Genomic DNA, 19160 nt, shown 5'->3' on the forward strand with positions numbered 1-19160 from the left:
TAACATTTTAACGATCTAAGATAGTAGAGACACCAACAAAGTTTGAAATGAAATTTTGAAGTCCCTCAAAAGTTGTTTGCCGGATAAAATTAAAGAAGATAGATAGAAAACATAAGAGTGTAAAATTTTAATATTCTTAATTTGTTCTTTTAATCTCTTGTACTTCCCGAGTTCAAGGCTCTATTATAGATGAGCAATTGAAGCTACTGCTGCTTAGTTTGCAAACAATCAACAATGTGGATTTTGATGCAATTTGTTTTCATTAAAATAGGATGAAGAATGAATCACTGTGTACATGTATGTGCTCTTTCTAACATCACTGATTCTGATAAAAAAACCGAAGAAATTGCAAAGTCATGGCATAGTAAACTCCAGCTTCAGATCATCAGCAAAATCAATCCTGATCCACTTCATGGAAAGGCAATGGAACAGTCTTTACTGCCCTGAATTTTCCAGCATTGTTCAGATGTTCATTCTCCAACCTGCAGTATTAAAATTCTACTGAACTTAGTATTGTTGGCAATCTTCTAAAAATGATACAAGAACAGGGAGAGTGTTTTGGCCAATTTAGAGCGATAATTTTACCGATAAAAGTTCCAGTGTCCTCTTCGGATCACCTCCAGAGCTGCTAAGAAGAATGAAGTTACTCTTGAATCCAAGCCCCCAAAATTAGGGTGGATAACAGTTTGCAGCCAAGCAAGCCTTAAGACAAGATTTAAGCCCTGCGAAATAAGTTCACGAGAATGTTACACGCATGTAATTATCAGAGATGCAACTTGTTTCGATAATATCTTGTCGTTAAGAGCTAAATTTTTATGGTAAGGATAATATGTGTAGTAGAACATACCATTGATAAGTAGTATATGAACTTCCTTTTGAGTAACAACTCATTCCTAAGCCACGGGTTCTTCGAATTGATCTGGAGTAATCCCCAATCCTTTACAAAATCCCAGTATAATTGATATACAGTTGCACCGCTCGACATAACAACAACGAGCGATAGCCATTCGACGCTTTTCTCCTTCTCATATGCAACTTTTGCGCCAGCAGCAAACATAGCAGACACATACTTTCCTAAGTTAATGAGATGGCTCATCTCCCCTTCATCAAACCATCTTCTTGCACACTAATATGAACAAGAGTTTGAGCTTAGAGAACAAATAATATATAATCGGAATAATAAGAAACTATGTGTGATTTATTTTTACCTGCATGGCCCTCCAGTAGTAAGGTAGGAATGATACAGCATAAGCCAAGTCTCTGAAATGTTTAGTTGTCATGCAATAGCCATAGTCTTGTGTTTTATAGCTTCCAGTGATGTAGTAGCAAGCCACATACTCCAAACTCCTAAGCATTGGAACCTATGTTCATCAAGTATTCATTCATTTTTCAAGTTAATCTTTAATGTTCTTCCCGAAGAAATCCTCAGAATTTACAATATTTTACTGACGAATACCTGGCTGCAGAGTTGATCAGCCATGAAGAAGTCTACCATAACCACCTGCAAGTATGTAAAAGTTAGCTACTAATTCTGATGCATGGTTTCAAAACTAGCAACAAGATAAGTACCTTATACAAGGGGGACAGGATGATATTTCTTATGATTCTAAGGAAGTGGTAGCGACTTGATCGGTAGAGGAGATCGAAAGGGCACACAAGCAACACCAAGAACATCTGTAGCACATCAGAATGGTACCTTGTTATGCCAAGATTATCTCATAAGATTGTAAGAATATTTGGTGTTATCCACCACCTCAATATGTTCTTGATTCTCTCAATTAGTATGAAAAGGGAATGTCATCTCACCAAAAGTAAAATGCCAGGGATTGCTTGGATTTCAGTAGATGAGTACCCTCTCACAGTGAGGGCCAAGTGGGAAAACATGAACCCTACCACTATAGTCATAGATGTGGTGCAGATCAAGAACACATCCCTATACTTCAGCTCCTTAGTAGGTGAAAATTCAAATATAAAGCTGTAATTTATGCGCGTCTTTCTCCACATGAAAATGTTACATCCATAGAGGAACAGGTGCAGAAACAAGAGGCTGAACATGCTGCAGTTCATACATTTGATGTTAACAAATGCTATATAAGAATCACGGCTACTAAGGTGCAGATTTGGATTTATACCTCAAGACAGGGTAGACAGTTTCCATGTAGATAGAATCCGATTGCTGAGTATACATACCAGCTATATGTGCAATTATACAGTAACCGATGAACAATGCAATGAAGCATCCCATAAATAGGCCTATAACAAGAATACAAATACAATCAGAAGATAATGAATATAATGCTTTGAGACGTATAAGCTAGATGACTGAAAAATTACCAATAAAGAAAGTGACGGTATGTGACTCTTGGCGTTGAGTAGGCTTGAGGTACCTCATGGCCTTTCTCTTGTTATCTTCAGCAAAATGTTTGACGAAAATCTCTTCAACCTCATCCATTAGTTTAATTGCCTGTAAATATGATTCTTTAGCTACAAGTTTGAGTACTTGCCTAATACTTCTGGTTAGTTAAGAGTTAACCTCAAGGAATATAATTTGGTTATAATTCAAGTTATTTATGTCTGTATGTGTATAAAGAGATTGAGATAGACTTGCCTTGTCTGAGCTATTGAAATAGGAGCTCTCAACAACTTTGAGATATATGGGTAGCACTTGTTTACCTGTCACCTGAGGTATGAATAGATTAATACAACTTTCATGAATTGTACTGATAAGAACTCAAGAAAAAGAAGATCAAACAAAATATAAGACCTTGTCAAACTTCTTCAAGATCTTTACAAAAGCCAGCATGTTCAGGTTCCTGTTGACGAAATAGTTGTATTAGTACTAGCAGTAATCTGAATACTAGTTATTCATGCTAATTTTCATTGCTTATCACCAAAGGAAAAATATTGTTAATTCTAGATGAATATACTAACCGATAAGTTCTGAGGTATCCTAATCCTTTGTATAACTCGGTAAAGGCCCCTCGGATCATCTTCTCCGCACGATGAAGCTTAGTCTTGTTGATACTTAGCTTGTTCCCACCCTCAGGGCCACATCTCTTCTGCTGACTTACTAAATCCTCCCAAACTAAGTATGTAAGAGCAGATATAGTCCTAGTAGGTGTAGTAAGAGGTATATTGATCTTTAGGTTCTTCCCCTGAAAACTTATTAACCTCCCTGAGAGGCTTCTAAACTTCCCTTCTTCTCTTCTAGCCTTCAGTAGTGTCCCTGAATCATCTAGCCTCCGCGAGCTCGACAACTGCTCCTCAATCCTTCCAAATTCTATATGTAAGTTATTTTGGTTTTGATCCTGGTCTATTATTCCCCTTGTGGATTCCTCCTCTGCTCTCAACCAAAGAAAAAAAGAAGATAAAACTATTACGCTAAATACAATGTAATGTAGCATTCATAAGATAGAAATGAGATCATAAGCTCTAGGTAGACCAAAGAAGGAGAATGACATGAGAAATATGATGATGTATTTCACACCAAGGTAATTGATTTTAGAACATCAATAATTCTCTTTCCTTTTTACTTAGACTTTAAATCTGATTATATTGTTTTGCCTACCTTATCATGATAATGTTTGTAATTAGTGCAATAATCATGATAAGTTGTCATGATCTTTACTAAAACTAATGCACTTACCAGATGTAATTGAACAAGATATAGAAGGATCCTCCTTTGAGTCATTACTATCAGGACCCTTTCCTTTCTGCTGCTTGAGTGCAGCCTTGAGCTCAAGAAGGATATCCATCTGCTTCTTTAGGCATTCTCCTCTCTCCAAGTACTCCTTCTCCTTTCCCTTGTAGAACTGATTCACCTTGTTGAGCTGAAGGTCGAGCATCATGAAGAACTCTTTGGCCGCTTCAGTGTCGGCGAATTGCTCTAACAACTCGGTCTCATACAAGTCTCCGCTGCTTGCAGAGCTCGCGAGCTTCTTATGAACCTAAAAGAAGACAAATGTAACATATTAAAGCAGAGCAAATCATTAGAAAGTGATTATAACGAGCAAGATGATCTCTTCATGAGAATCTTGAGGTCCTACATTATAATATATACATTGTCCTAAATAGCTAGGAGAAAGAAGAAGAGAAGTACTTTCAATCCATGTTCCTCCATAGAGTGAACAATGGAGAGGCTATGATAGGCTAGAGACAAGGGTATAAATTAAATGTCAGAATTCACTATGTTCTTTAAAAACTTGAAGCTGATAGAAAATAATGAATTTAGTCGTTTATATTGTAAACAAAGTTAACTTGTGGATGCCTGTATGACTCCATGGTGCTTGTGTGGATAGGATCTAAACAGAGAGAGCTTCCCCAAGGGAGAGAGGAGTCTCTGAGCTAAAGGAGGCTGTGGTGGCTTGTCCATGAGACCTTGGTGATCAGGACCAAGAGCTTGCATCCTTTTGAGGTCCTTCTTCAACTTCCAGTAATCCACAAAGGCTTCCTTCCACTCAGGAACAAGCTGCCCTTCATACTGCTTAGAAAACTTCACCATATTTACCTCCTTTTTGTCTCAAGGATTGGTAATGAATAGGCTTTGGATGTGTTTTTGAAGAGAGACTCATGAGTGACTATATATAGTTGATGAGGTTAGAGTTAGGGAAGAGGAGGTGAAGAAAAGATGGAAGGAGAGCATCATTTGTGGGTGTTGGAAGACAGCACATTCTAAGATATCCTATGCATAAGGCTTGTAGTTAATATACTTAGCACCTTCCCCTCCACTTGGCCATGGTGGCTTGGATTCTCCAAGGGAGAAGGAGAGAGGGAGAAGGGAGGGAAGGGAGAGGGGTTGGAAGAGAGAAGGTGCATAAGAGAGTGGAAGGGTGTGGGTCCAGCATTTGGTTGGTGCTCGAGGGTCACTTCATGGGTGCTCATAAAAGAGGACACACACAGAGGTACACTTTGCCACCTTTGTAGTTTTTTCTCAGGTGTTGGATGTCTACAATGCTTCTAAAGTTAAAGCCTTGGTCTATTTCAGCAAGGTCTTATTCGTTCATTATATTTAAATTTTGATAGAAAACTTAATTACTTACTTACGTTTTACACTGTCGATTAAAGACAGATCAGATAAAGGAGAAAGATCTCACTTATGTATGGATAAGACCTCATTATCTACAATTGGCAGGCAAAGTAATAAGACTTTTAGGCAAATGGCCCTTGATTCATGCAAAGGATGTTTAAGAGCCATAAGAGAGGGATCCCTTTAGAGCAATCTGATGGACACTAGCATGAAGAGAAAAGGAATTCCTTTGTCAATTTTCCACTTCAAAAAGGATGCCTGCCTTTAATCTTTTAAAAGATTATCCTGCAATTAGGCAGAGGACAAGTTGCATGCATGGCTCAAAGCCATACCTATCACATTGTATAATTTAGCTAATTCTCAGGACTTTCTTTGCTAAATATCATACCAGGCTCATCAATTATGTGAAAATCTTGTTCTTCATGGAACTTAAAAGGTATTTCAGCATTGCTGAATAGAGGTCATTACTTCTGTTTTTCTTTTTTTTATAATCTTTCTCCTTTTGGTAATCACTATTGATCGCAATTGCTTGTAAGGCATGATTCAGCTACTCTCAAGTTTAAATATTGATGATGGTGAAAGTTCATGATAAAAGGAGAAATGCGGCGACAAGGCATTACATTTTGAATCATGAAGTCTTAACTTTATATTATCTTCAAACCTCCTTTTTTTTATTATAAAATTTCAGATGATGTCGGTGCAAGAAGATACGGAAGTGTTTTCGTGAGTGTGCCCGCGATTTTAGTGTTTATAATCTCCTTTAAGGGACATTTAAAGGTTCCACTACTAAGCAAGAACTTTTCTCATGCATCTTTAGCATGCCATTCCTTCTCAGACTAGTTTCATGGCCAACCATGTTTAGCTAACTTGCACAAGTAGGCCATTTCCTCAAATTACAATTGCTTGTAAAGCTCAATGCGCAATGGCGCTTTGTGGTGGAAATGGTGTTACTTGCTATCTTTAGCACAAACAACAGTTAAACATATTATATTTTGAAATCACAGAGTTCATCATATATACCTCTGTGTATCAAATGTGACCCTTTTAGTGTCAAAAAGTACCCACACAAAAGAAAAAAAGAAGAAGAAGCTCACAACACTATCATATCATTAAGGAGTCTGATCAAATAAATAACTAAAGTTGAAGACTCCCTTTCTATCTCACAGCACTACTCAAGTGATAGATCTGCGGAAATTGGACATCGTATACCGACCAGAATGTCATAAGTGGCCAACACTGTCATGAGCACTGAAGGATCTTTTTGGCAAAATATTTGAAGCTGCATGATGTGGAATTCTACCGGTCTGAAACCTCTTTCATATGACTATTAATGTCAAGTATTTACCATGTATGACGTCCTCGTAGGATAGAAAAATAAGATGTAAATAATTGATATATAGTAAATAATAGGCTTGGTTTTCATGTTGACTTGATTTCCATCCTCCTATTTCAGTTGCGATCAAGATTACGAGCACTGGTCTAACAAGGTCACAATTAGTTTGACGGATTGCTATACAAATAACTTGATTATAAGGTACAAATGAATTTCAATTTCCATGAAAAACTTTACGCTTTTCTGAAGGAGCAAATCCATTGCAGCCCCTGTTTTGGAAATTTTCTGTAGCCTGTGTATTTTCAGTAGGTTATGATCAATTTAAAATTTTCTTTAAAGCTGTGTATTATTTGGTAGCCAACATTACTCACAAAATTAGGAAATTGCTGCAATTGAGACTGCAGAGAATCCTCTTCTCTTTTCGGAGTCGATAAAAGTATAGTATCAATTAGCTGGATAAGGAGGAAAGAAAAGCTTAATTATTCTAAGTTCAGAAAGAATATGTGCTGAATATTCCTTATCATCATTCATACTCACTCACAATAATACCAGTGCTGGCAGTTAAAAAAAGCTTGCCTGCTATTCTTTTTTTTCAAAAAGAAAAAAAGATTTTATCGTTGACATGACATTGTGCATGAGCATATATGCTAAATCTCTTATCTAATGATGAAAGTTTTCGCTTTTCTTCAAAAGAAGACATGTATAAATTATAAGTAGCTAGAGATTTGGAGCTAAGCATAAAAACATAGCATTTTTTTTTCTCTCCATATTATGCATGAATTCCATTTCGCTAATTTTGGTGTTGCAGATCTCTTTTAACATTTGCAATCAAATTTAAGTCTTTTATTTCAGAGAAGTATACCTATAATAAACTTCAAAGAAGTTTCTTTCCATGGCAGAGCTTCATAGGCACTACACTTTTTGGTCAGTTTTTGCCAATATCCCTGTGAGGCTTCCGAGTCACATAATAGGTATGTGGGATATTATTCTGAGGATCAATTTGAGAATCCATTAAGAATCCTCAGTCCTTTCTGCTCCCCAAACCTTAAGCACTCAGACCAAATGCTTGTCCTAGTCTTATTGCATTCTCCCCCACTACTCTCTAACTTTATATCATACTTCAAAGATTAGCCAGTGACATCAAAGATATTGTTACTTTTCCCCTGAACTGTCCAAGAAGACCTATTGTTCGGCGAAAGAGCTCCACTTTTTGCCTTAAATGAAGCCTTTGGATTTTGATCAGAGGATCAGCAAGTAGGCCAGTAGGTTGTAGCAGTGGTCGCAATCTAAGCGAAAGATATTTCAGAGGTTTTCGATTCAATAATGCCATCATTTTTCTTGTGATGTGCTTGCTCTCTCATGTTACATTTGAACTTTGATTTGATTCATACCACACACACAACACACACACACACACACAAAAGTGTCTAGTTGACTCAATCAAGTGGTGACATGATATTTATCATGATGATTCTTTTCTAATTTCTGAGGATTTTATGATGAGTAAATTCGCCTACGTAACTCTTAAATCGCACATTTTGTTTGCTCTCATTCGAGCAAATTGCATAATAATTCCCTCTTGCTGGTATCAAAGCCTGAATTCCATTCCTCAACTAAGTCTATCAGTATGTTCTTTCCAGTGTCTTATTCCTTTCATTCAGAGCATAGGATTCCTCTCAATAAATAGAATTCCTAACAGTGCTTCATCCCAACAAAAGAACAATTCTACTTTAAAAGTTGAGAGGAAAATGCTAATTATCTTCTCCTAATCATCTACACTTCACAGTAAAGACATGAAACCAACATCCAGAAGCATTCTCAAAATACTGTTAAACTTAATTTTCATTCAGTATATTCCATACTTTGCATCATTCGAGGGGCACGTGGGCATCGGTTACCGCTCTACGAGTGTATTATTTTTGTTCCTGTTAATGATTCTGATGCTCAGAATCAAATACTTCTTGTGTGTAACGTGTGACTCTGAAAGATTAGCACTGAAAATTCTTAGTGTAATTATAGTTCTAAATGTAGTTGAAAGCTGAATGGATCAAGAGAATGATAGAAATATGCTGAGGAATAAACTCAATTCTTGCTCAGGGTAGAAGAGGTAAGAAAATTTTCACATTATCATGGAATATATCTTGGAATCAAAAGAAGGTGACAGATACTGAACTCTAATTAAGAATCTAGCAAGAGCTAGCCTTTTTCATTCCAAACCCTATCTTTTATCGATAATATGATTCAGATCCTTGGTTTGCACTATTTACAATCTGAGACATTTCTTTTCGAATATTTACGCAAAAGGGGCTGATATTTTTTAGCCTTAAAGTTTTTTTTTTTTAAAAAAAAAAAATCCAACATCTTCCATGTAATATATTTTCCAAAATCCAACATTAATTGCTCAACATTTCAACCTTTTATTTTAACAAATGCAAACCTCTCTCTGCCTCTTTTATGAGAAACCCAAAAGAAATAAAATAATAATAAACATCAAATACGTAATTTTAATTATATGATTTCACTCCATCTCTAGATCTCTCTCTCTCCCTCTCTCTTCTACCAAAACGCCAGGAGTAAAATTGTAACCAATATCATTTGCAGCCACCTTCCATTATATGTCCCATTGCTTCCATTCTGCAATTAAGATTCAAGACATGACATAATTAACAACGAGTATAAAGGAATTAGTTTAATTTCTGGATACTCTGCTAGCCAATCAAAGACTGCCAGATACCAAGAGTTAGTTGGAGTTAGTTAATTACCAAATCAAGTGGCTGTGGTGCCGGGCCCACTACGTCCTCATCCGGCGGTGTTGGCGCCGCCGGCGCCGGTGGGCTTTGCACGACCGGGGCCGGTGCCGGAGCGTGCTTCTTCTTATGCCTTCTTTTCTTGTGCCTCCTTTTTCCCTTCGCCGGCGCCGGCGCCGGCGCCGGCGCAAGTACTGACGGCACTGGTGCCGCCACAGGCGCTACCGTAGGCGCTACAGTTGGCACCGGCACCGGCGGCGACACTGGCGGCATTACAGGTGGCGGCAATGCAGGTGGCGGCGATACTGGCGGCGATACCGGTGGCGGTGACACTGGTGGCGGCGACACCGGTGGCGGCGATACTGGTGCTGGTAAAGGTGGTGGAAGTGAAACTTGAGGTGGTGGAGTTACAGAAGGCGGTAATGCGACAGGAGGCGGCGTCGACACCGTCGGGGCGACGGCAGTGCCCGGCGCCGGCTGCTGGGATGGCCCACCGGCCGGCGCTTGGCCGACGGCGGCGCCAAGCTGGACGACAAGAAGGGTGGCTACAAAGGAGTAGAGCCACCATAAGGCCTCCATGCTAGAGGATAATTTGCCTACAGAGATGGTTGCAAGTGATCAATGTGGTAGTGTTATCGAACAAGATGGTTATTATATGCTTATAGATTTAGAGATCTAGAGATCTAGAGAGAGAGAGAGGCTTGGAATTGAAGGAAGGTGGTTGCATTGATAGGTAGATAGATTAAAATGACATAAGAACAACCTCATAGGAAAAAGTGCTTGCTTTTACCTTTAATGAAAGACACCAGCTGGAATAATTTATGAATGAATGCATGAGAAGAAATTTTTTCTCATTTTTAGTTCTTTAGGTTAGATAAGATGTCATCTTCCAAATTCCAATGATGGAAGTTGGTGACTCTCCACTCTACCACTTCATTATTGGTTGGATTTGTCACACATGCTTGCTTGTGCATGGCTGGAGATTTCAAAGAAAAATTAAAGTTTTGGTGTACCATAATGTGTGGATTATTTCACAATCTCATATAAATAAGCCCTTTTAATCATCTAACCTCTACTTATTAAATGAGGAATTTACAGAAATAATATGAGAATATATCTATATATACAAACCTTTCTTGAATGATGATGGCAATTGAATTGATAGAAAATAACATGAAGGAAGGAATCAAGATTATAGACAATGAATGACAAAAATGATCCAAAAAAGAGTCTCTAATATCTATAATAAACTTGATAGTATTGGTACGATCGATACAATTGCACAAGGAAAGATCGTCGGAGAAATGATAACATCTAGCTATTAGACGTTTATATCATAGTATATATGCTCTTATCAAAACTCAACACAAACTTTTCTCCAAAGTTATCTAATTTTATTTATGTTTGCATAAAATTTGCCTTTTAATTACCCCAAAAAAGAAAAAAAAGAATGAAGAAGAAACCAAAAATAATATGCATATGCAAGTGATGACGTCACCATATCCATTACGTCAACATAGTCATTGAGGAAAATAAAATATTTTATCGCCCTCGATGTTGACAAATTGTTCAAGTAAAGCTTATCAGTAAGCATATATTTGAAAACACTACGTGCACCAACAAAGAGGACTCTGAAATAAACTCCTCGCAGATAGAAACAGACAAATGGCAAAACCCAGGTCACATGCATCGGTGGGTGTCGCCCATGTTGGTCTCGGTAAGGATTATGGAAAATTATAAATCCCACCCCAAGCTTTCGTGTTTCCTCTTCCTCTCCCGGTGTGTGCCGAACGAAGCGAGAAAGAGCGCAAAGGTGAGTCTTTTTTTTTTTTGCCGTTCGAAATCCTAGGAAATTTCTTCAAGATGGGAGTTTTATTAAGCCGTATTTGCAATATAGCGATCGAAATCTCTTATGGTAGTAAGTTTTCTCGACGGTTCTCGTCGTCTCTTTGATGAATTTGTTGCGTTCTCTGCTTTTGTCCTGGGCGGGGTCCTTGAGTGAACCTTATATTTATTTCATCCATTTTCGAACGCAATTAGGGTTTTACCCGTTCTCTATATGTGAAATTTCGAATTGCTATCAGGATCAATGATAGCAATTCGAAATTAGTGTTTATTGTTTTGCCAATATATGCTTCCGCTGATTCTTTTATCTCTCTTGAGAACTACTAGGTAGTCTCTGATATATTGCTCATGGCGCCAACTGGGGTTTATGAGGACTTGAAGCCAAGAGGTAGATAAATTATCTAACTGAGATGTAGAGTGCTGATAATTGCTGAAATTGTTTTTTATCCTTGAAATCATCTAGCTCAGTCTTTGTGTGCTTTAATACCATTCTTACATCATTATCACGTTATACTGAGAATCTAGCCTTTATAAGAAGAAAAGGAGTGCTTCTTATAGGCAGATGGAGTAACTCATTGAAGTAGCTGAAATCAGTTAATAGGGTGACATTATTATAATTTTGACTCTTTCGAGAGGCAAATTAATGGATGCAAGTAGACGATCATATATATTTGCACATCACTGTTTGTTTTGTAGAATAAATGGATCTTCAGTTTGCATGTTCTGAATTGTGAATTGACACACCTATCACCCTTGAAAGGAGGAGGTAATTCTTATTCATACTATTTCCTTCTGACAACGATTCATGGGATCCTTTGGTTGATGTATGCAGATTGATCTCTTATAGCTTTCTCACCATATCTTCTATTCTGTTTGTATATAGTCATGGTTCTATTGCTAGTGTTTCGTTTCAGTACTGTAGATCATGACATGAGGTCTACATTCTTGTAGAATGGAATGGTATCGGTGATTTGGTGGAACGAAATCGCTTGATAATTTTGGTTGGACAAGCATAATAAGTCAATAGTTGATATTAGAAATGCAAGGCAGGAATATACCTTGTGTATATTTTTCTATTAGCTGTTTTGTCCAAGAAAAGAAAAGGACATCTCATATCTTGATTTCTACTTCACAAGCAGTATTGAATCTCATCTAATGTTCTGGGTATGGTAAATTTTAGTCTCTCAAAATGTGCGCTGAGTAGCTGGTGTTCTGTGGAATTTTTGCAGGCGTCAGATCCACATATATGCATCTATTGTTTTGAATTATTACCAATTTGATTTGTTTTCTTTGGATTTTATCTCCTCTACAGATGTGTGCATTGTTGGTGTTGCCCGTACACCAGTTGGTGGCTTGCTTGGTTCCTTATCATCTTTATCTGCTACTAAACTAGGCTCCATTGCTATTGAAAGTAAGATTATGATTCATTGGCCCAAGTCAGTTGTTAGGCTCTTTTACGTGATTTTTTTTTTGTTTCTTTATAATGTCTTAGCATATTGGCTCTTAAGACATGTCATCTGAAATCTTCAGGTGCGCTTAGAAGGGCGAATGTTAATCCAGCACTTGTACAAGAAGTTTTCATGGGGAATGTCTTGAGTGCCAATTTGGGGCAGGCTCCTGCGAGGCAGGCTGCCTTAGGTGCTGGTATACCAAATACAGTTGTCTGCACCACTGTCAACAAAGTTTGTTCATCCGGGATGAAGGGTATAAATCTAATTTCATTAAATATATACAGATAACTGTTATCATTATGGATGACATATATCCATTGCTTCAACAGCTGTCATGTTTGCTGCACAAAGTATCCAGCTGGGAATCAACGATGTTGTTGTGGCTGGTGGCATGGAAAGCATGTCAAATGCCCCTAAATATGTAGTAGAAGCAAGGTTTATCAGTGTTCCTTCTTTTGTAAAGTTCCTTGTCTTGCATGTAATATAATTTCAATCCAAGCAGGGAAGACGGGATTTCTGGAGTAAATTGTTCTTCAGATTAATCTATTTTTTCTTTATGAAGTTGCCTGACTATGCCTGATATTTTCACTAATTCAGTATGAACATCTCAATTCGTGCAGAAAAGGATCTCGCTTTGGACATGATATTCTTATTGATGGAATGCTTAAAGATGGCCTGTGGGATGTATATAATGATTTTGCAATGGGAATGTGTGCTGAACTGTGTGCAGATCAGCACTCAATAACAAGAGCAGAGCAGGTATCTCTTCTAATTTTTGTAGTCCTTATATTTAAGTGTTCTATCAAATAATAAATATTAATATTTTATAGACTTGCATTAAGAAAGCATAAATAAGCTTATTGCCAGACTTTTGGAAAATGAGAATCATAATTGTACATGGATACGGAATTAGGACACTTGCTAAATTCTGTTCACATTGTATTTATGAAATTTTTTGTTAAAAACAGAGATAAAAATTACAAAAAATAACCACAAGAATAAATTACTGGTCTCACTTCTTTTAGATCAGCAATCTGGATTTATAATAGAGCAAGAAAGTTGAATGGTACTAATCCAGTCCAAAAAAGTTTAGGCAGGAGAAGGACATCCTATGAAACTATTAAGGGCTAGTCTATTAGAGTTACATACTTTGGTAGTTGATGTTCCGATTCATGCACTAAAATTTGTTCCATGGCATGAGGCTCATATCAGTGAAGGGCCAAGGAAGGGCAAGTTATATGTAACCTACTCCAGTCACAGAAGACATTGCTTTCATGGCTCAAACCCACACCAAGAAGGTGCATGGAGCAAGCTTTAACCATCAAACTAAGTGATGACCTTATCAAGTTGCTTTTGTCGTAATGACACTCCATCTTTGACTGGATATTTATATGTTTAGTTTGCGCATTGGACTCTAGGCTTTTGGAGATCCTCCTAAACAAAAGTTCTTCCTTGATTTTCCTCTGTAATTAGGGAGGGAGAGGAACATGCTCCTCAAATGAGAGGAAGAACAAGTCTGTGTTGAAAGCCATCTGAATAAGATTCTTATGTCTGCTTCTGAGAATTCAAATCAACAACTTATGCAAATACCACAATTGCAATATTTAAATTTTTTAGGGTGAATTAGTATTTGTCAACTCGATAGTTTTGTTGTAATCTTTAAAATAACAAACTTTGGGCTTGAAGTAATAGTAAGCAATATATTAAGATTTGAAATGCCTAAGTTCTCTCTCATCTTTAAATATCATGTCAATTTTCATTCCTAGATGCTAAAGGGAATATAATATGCCTTAAATTTACTTCTTATGTAAGCAAGTCTGAAATTATATTTCTTCTTCTTGATCCATGTTTTGTGCTGTCATGAAGTTCTTTTGTAATATTTTTTGATTATTTGCCCTCATATAGAAGATATAAAACTTTTATGCCCCTTTCCTACTTCTAGGATTCCTATTCAATTCAAAGTAATGAGCGTGGCATAGCTGCTCGAAATAGTGGTGCATTTACTTGGGAAATCACTCCGGTTAGTCTTATAAATCTGTGGTACATAAAAGGCAAGTTCCTTGTACACCTTGGTTCTGGGGCTTACTTCCAATATTTTCTTATTCTGAAGGTTGAAATTTCTGCTGGAAAAGGGAGACGACCAATTATTGTTGATAAAGATGAAAGTCTTGAAAGGGTGAGCCCCTATAAATCCTTGAATAGTTTGCATTGGGTTACTGTTACATTCCATGGCATATAGTATATATGGTATTTGATATATTCAATTTATGTTATTGAGTCGATCCTAGACTACAGCATATCCCTTTTCTTGGGATCTCAAATTACCTTTATTTTCCTTAAAAAGAGCGCTATAAAGTAAGTAATCTAGGAGAAATTTTATCCAATCATTCATGCTGGGTAGCTTATTGCACAGTATTTTCTACTTTGCCCTCAGTCTAAATTCTGTCTGACACGTTTTGGTAATTCTGTCAGTTGAATTATATTACATGGCTTGGGATAAATATTCCAAGAGACCATATTTAATTTTCTTATTTATGAACCATTCTTATTTAATTTCCAAGCATCATGATCATAAGATGATCTTAAAGCCTTAAACCTACCCTCTTTTTCCTTAACATGTCTGAGTAGATGATAGTCATCATTTTGTGCGATGGTATAAATAGAATAATAGATGCACTGAATTTCTTTCAACTATACAAATAACTATTGCATCCAGATAATTCATTATATTTAGTTGAAGTTACTCTTATTTGAATTTATTGAAGATAATAAAGATGATCAATGAAGAACAAAAAACCAAACCAAAAAAGTTTTAGCATGCCTTTCCTGCCAATACAATAGCAGTGAACATTGCACAGTGTGTGTGCCAAAGCATGCCAATCTCTTCCACTTTTTGGCACAATACAAGGTGCATATATTTTTGCTTTAAAGAGAATTTTGACAGCTTTCTGTATTTTTTTTTTTTTTTTTGGGTTCCATGACTTCTGTCACCCAAGTACTTTCTCATAATAAGGGATTTCTTGGATGAAACAATCCAGTAGAAGAAGTTTGTATGTCTTTTCTTTTGATCCAGATAACTTCAGTAATTTCAGTATTGACGTTGGTTTGAGTAGCTTGATTAAATATTGATTTATGAACACAAACTTCCTTACATCATCATCATTTTCCTGTGATCACTTTCTGATATAGATGTCTTTATATTGTTTCTGTATGTGTAGTTTGACCCAGTAAAACTTAGGAAACTCCGGCCAAGTTTTAAGGAGAATGGAGGTTCTGTAACAGCAGGCAACTCTTCGAGTATAAGGTTGGTGGTATCCTTTGTTCATATCATTGACTAATTGGGAAAAGGCTCTTGGTTGGCTTTGCTTTGTTAAATTGTCCTACTTTTGTATGATTACTTGTCTGGACTTCTTTTCACTATGTTTCTGAAAACTACTTGCATAAATAGTTTGCCAGATGACTTACACCTATTGGTGGCAATTTTTTATTATTAATCTCTTGATGGCCTTTTCACTGTGACCGTAAGGAGAGGGTATTTAAGTACATCTTATGTTCTTATGATAAATTTCTTGTTGGACAGCGATGGTGCTGCTGCATTAGTACTTGTGAGTGGAGACAAAGCTAGGGAACTAGGAGTCCAAGTGATTGCTAAAATCAGAGGGTACGGTGATGCAGCTCAGGTACTTATCTATTTCTGCAGCCCAAATAATGTCAAAGTTTACAATTATGTTTGAGATTTCAGCCTGCATGTTGGAGTTACCTTTCCATGGTTTCGAGAATTCCAGATCTGTTGAGAATTTTTTTTCATGAAACTAGTCAAACTCAATAAAATGTAAAATACCATGAAACATTCATCGAAACTGAGCGAAAGTAGATAAAAAGTTTGACTATATTTTGCTTTGTATTATACTATTATTTTTCTTTTTTGTAGTTTCACATAGGAAGATTTGCTGATTTATTTTGTAAGTAAATAAAGTAAAAAAAAAAATCAATGATGTAATTGCCAGAAATATGTCATGCTTGTGTGTGTGTTTTAAATCTGAGAGCTGTATTTCATTCCATTAGTATAAGATAGTGAAGTGTTTTTCAAAACCCACAGATGATTATGTATAATTTGTATATGTGCGTCCACTCACGGCTACATGTAAAGCGAACTCCTCTTACTGAATCCATGAATACCATAAGCACAGATAACAGGTCAGAGGTGTCCATAAGCACAGATACTGGCTCAGAGGTGTTCAAGCATCTTTTCAGGGACAAAGTCACAAAACTAACCTGAATGCTACATTATGTTTCCCAATTGTCAACACTGTTTTGCATGTCCATGGATGTTGATCCAGTATCTTGCAACTGTGGCACTTTAGCTCAATTTAAGTGAGCTTGGTCATCTCAATATATTGCCAGTTTGCCATTACTCAAGGGCAAAACTGTTGATCATAACATATATGCTCAATTGTGATTCTTGCGTTCAGAACAATTAATCTCTCCTTTTTATGTTATTATATAGGCTGATTAGAATTCTTAGTACTCTATGCAGTCATTAGCCATGCACTAGCAAAATCTAACGGGATAATCGTCATGCAGGCACCCGAGCTTTTTACAACAGCCCCAGCACTTGCCATACCAAAAGCTATATCAAATGCTGGGTTGCAGGCCTCCAAAATAGATTATTATGAGATCAATGAAGCTTTTTCTGTATGTTCCAAAAACTTCCATCTGAATTATCCCTTACCTCTTTTTTTCAGATATCATTCCCAAGACTTACAGTTTCTTTATGGTGGCAGGTCGTGGCTTTAGCCAATCAGAAGCTTCTTGGTATTCCTTCTGTAAGTTGCTCACCATGTTGGAGCTTTCCAGACCTTAATATCCTTGGACCATTAACAGGGTGTTTGTTATTTGGTTTAGATCGGAAGGGGTTATTTTGCATATCACCACCTATATTTTAGCATTATTATGAAAACATGCTCTTTTGGACGTACTTGCATATCCCCCCCTTTAGGGTATGCTTGTAAAAATAATCATTTCTAGTTAATTTGTAGGAATATTCTCAGTATATGATAGTTCTGACAAAATGCCCTTCCCTCTCATGTTCTCCACTTTGGCAAAAAGACCACCAGAACAGCATGTCAATAAAAGAAAGTATATTTCAGTTGGAATATACTGAGAATATTCCTTATGAATGAACAAGAATTGTTTGGAAATAAACTACAAAGACCATTTGGCAATAACTCAAAAGGAGGAGGTTTCTATAATTAGACTAAAATGTACATGTTTCATGTGCAAAAAACCCCTGTGGTCTTTTCTTGTTTTAGAAGATCTAAGTTAAGAACCTCTTCACCATTTCAGTCTTACTATTTTATATACCTTTCAGGAAAAGCTTAATAGAAGTGGCGGAGCTGTATCTTTGGGACATCCTATAGGCTGCAGTGGCGCCCGTATAATTGTCACTTTGTTAGGGGTATGACTGTCTCCAACCCTTTATTTCAAAGTCAAATCTCAACTTAAATTGTTTAAATAACTATTAGTGATCTTCTCAGAACAAAGAATGGTTACAGCTCATAACTTTCATTTATGTAACAAAATTATCCATGGAGCTATCCCTTAATGATCTATTGACAGGTTCTTAGACATAGAAATGGAAAATTTGGAGTTGCTGGAGTTTGCAATGGTGGTGGGGGTGCTTCTGCACTAGTTGTTGAGATCATGTAGGTATTTCCAGCTTACAGGTATCTGAATGCATGTCATGGTTTTTTTCAATATGTTTTCAGAAATCTCCTTTGTCAAGTCCGGATATGAGATGTCTTTTTCTTAAGACATTTGTATATTTCTTCTAACATATTTAAAGCCACATCTTGAAGGTCCTCTGGATCCATTTAATCTTTAAATCATGTGGAAACCAAGTAAAAAATGTCTTGTTAAATTTTAGGAACTTATCAAGTGAATAAACAACTACTTTTTGCAGGCCGCAAGCAGTGTTTAAACGTTCTTCACTATGAACGGTGATCTTATCTGATGTAATGGAAGACGTATACTATGTTAAGTATACCTTGATCGCAGAAGAAAAGTAATGATCAAGGGAACATTACAGTGCGGAAAACACAGGTCGGGTGTCCGAGGTGCCAATCTATGAAGTTGAATATCGAGTAAAATGTCTATGCATTGTTATACATTGTCAATTACTTGCATTGAAGTCTGTCTATGTCTATTAACACCAGTATCCATGTTGCATTAGGACTACCATTTTCATTTCTTTTCTCAGAGAGAAATAACAGGAGCCATGTTGTTGACCTATTCAAAACAATATATTTTGTGGGAGAACAAGATCAATATAAGTTAATGATATTTGCAATAATCTCCATACCCTACTTTCTCTGAGTACATTATAAAGATACAAGCTTTACTCATGGGCTTTACATTATATTTCTAGTGTTAACTTTATGCCAAGAATTACTAGAAACATTCTTAGAAAAGAAGAGGATTACTAGAAATTATGGAGGTGATCAATGAAAAGGGAAAACAAAGGAGCCACAGATATCTGGATTTTATCTCAAGGATAAAGTTTTCGGTTATCTGGGTTGTCATGGTTATTTTATTTCATTATTTACTGGAAGTTGTATAGAATTTGTTGAACTTGATATCAATGAAATTGCATGAGAAGAAGACAATTGTGTTCTTCTCTGGGTTTCATCAGTCCTTGATAATGAGGAAGGAGGATTTCCTCTTAAAACCACTGCTCTTGCTTTTCTTTTCTTAGACAG

The 19160-nt window shown here is 36.7% G+C and overlaps 3 protein-coding genes across 6 annotated transcripts; 1 reads left to right on the forward strand and 2 right to left on the reverse strand.

The window, feature by feature from the left end:
• Window positions 1-241: 241 nt before the first annotated feature.
• Window positions 242-4646, reverse strand: LOC140791660 (phosphate transporter PHO1-3). Of its 2 annotated transcripts, none has more exons than XM_073142269.1 (14): window positions 4268-4646; window positions 3647-3947; window positions 2932-3340; window positions 2765-2813; window positions 2609-2680; window positions 2335-2464; window positions 2133-2253; window positions 1807-2056; window positions 1570-1674; window positions 1457-1501; window positions 1209-1361; window positions 848-1126; window positions 586-722; window positions 242-482 (listed from the first exon to the last, which is right to left on the reverse strand). In XM_073142269.1, the coding sequence occupies exons 1-14, from the start codon at window positions 4499-4501 to the stop codon at window positions 395-397; spliced, it is 2373 nt and encodes a 790-aa protein (XP_072998370.1). In that variant the 5' UTR covers window positions 4502-4646; the 3' UTR covers window positions 242-394. The 2 variants fall into 2 exon arrangements, with proteins under 2 accessions (XP_072998370.1, XP_072998371.1); XM_073142270.1 differs by having other exon boundaries at window positions 4258-4428.
• A 4087-nt stretch (window positions 4647-8733) lies between these two features.
• On the reverse strand, window positions 8734-9900 carry LOC140792267 (uncharacterized). The gene is made up of 2 exons (XM_073143147.1): window positions 9122-9900; window positions 8734-8993 (listed from the first exon to the last, which is right to left on the reverse strand). The coding sequence occupies exons 1-2, from the start codon at window positions 9683-9685 to the stop codon at window positions 8916-8918; spliced, it is 642 nt and encodes a 213-aa protein (XP_072999248.1). The 5' UTR covers window positions 9686-9900; the 3' UTR covers window positions 8734-8915.
• Window positions 9901-10811: 911 nt separating this feature from the next.
• Window positions 10812-18754, forward strand: LOC140792266 (acetyl-CoA acetyltransferase 2-like). Of its 3 annotated transcripts, none has more exons than XM_073143145.1 (15): window positions 10812-10919; window positions 11279-11339; window positions 12264-12362; window positions 12482-12655; window positions 12732-12837; window positions 13023-13161; window positions 14345-14422; window positions 14513-14578; window positions 15621-15706; window positions 15983-16082; window positions 16987-17097; window positions 17187-17228; window positions 17774-17860; window positions 18022-18128; window positions 18365-18504. In XM_073143145.1, exons 1-14 carry the CDS (start codon window positions 10812-10814, stop codon window positions 18109-18111), a joined length of 1347 nt encoding a protein of 448 aa, XP_072999246.1. In that variant the 3' UTR covers window positions 18112-18128; window positions 18365-18504. The 3 variants fall into 3 exon arrangements, with proteins under 3 accessions (XP_072999246.1, XP_072999245.1, XP_072999247.1); XM_073143144.1 differs by having other exon boundaries at window positions 10818-10919; window positions 18022-18107; window positions 18365-18754; XM_073143146.1 differs by having other exon boundaries at window positions 10906-11024; window positions 18022-18107; window positions 18365-18754.
• The last annotated feature ends 406 nt before the right edge of the window (window positions 18755-19160 follow it).

The sequence above is a fragment of the Typha latifolia genome, chromosome 7, assembly GCF_019914945.1.
Source record: "Typha latifolia isolate L0001 chromosome 7, TyphaL0001v2, whole genome shotgun sequence".
NCBI lineage: Eukaryota > Viridiplantae > Streptophyta > Magnoliopsida > Poales > Typhaceae > Typha > Typha latifolia.

Excerpts from the sequence above, each read along its gene's own strand:
- LOC140792267 (XM_073143147.1), bottom strand. The coding sequence starts at position 9,685 with ATGGAGGCCTTATGGTGGCTCTACTCCTTTGTAGCCACCCTTCTTGTC. Across the intron at positions 8,994-9,121 it reads CACCACAGCCACTTGATTTG|AATGGAAGCAATGGGACATA; the intron begins GTAATTAACTAA and ends TCTTAATTGCAG.
- LOC140792266 (XM_073143144.1), top strand. The coding sequence starts at position 10,833 with ATGGAAAATTATAAATCCCACCCCAAGCTTTCGTGTTTCCTCTTCCTC. Across the intron at positions 13,162-14,344 it reads CAATAACAAGAGCAGAGCAG|GATTCCTATTCAATTCAAAG; the intron begins GTATCTCTTCTA and ends TCCTACTTCTAG. Across the intron at positions 14,579-15,620 it reads AAGATGAAAGTCTTGAAAGG|TTTGACCCAGTAAAACTTAG; the intron begins GTGAGCCCCTAT and ends CTGTATGTGTAG.
- LOC140791660 (XM_073142269.1), bottom strand. The coding sequence starts at position 4,501 with ATGGTGAAGTTTTCTAAGCAGTATGAAGGGCAGCTTGTTCCTGAGTGG. Across the intron at positions 3,948-4,267 it reads AGCACCATGGAGTCATACAG|GTTCATAAGAAGCTCGCGAG; the intron begins GCATCCACAAGT and ends GTCTTCTTTTAG. Across the intron at positions 2,465-2,608 it reads ATTTCAATAGCTCAGACAAG|GCAATTAAACTAATGGATGA; the intron begins GCAAGTCTATCT and ends TCATATTTACAG.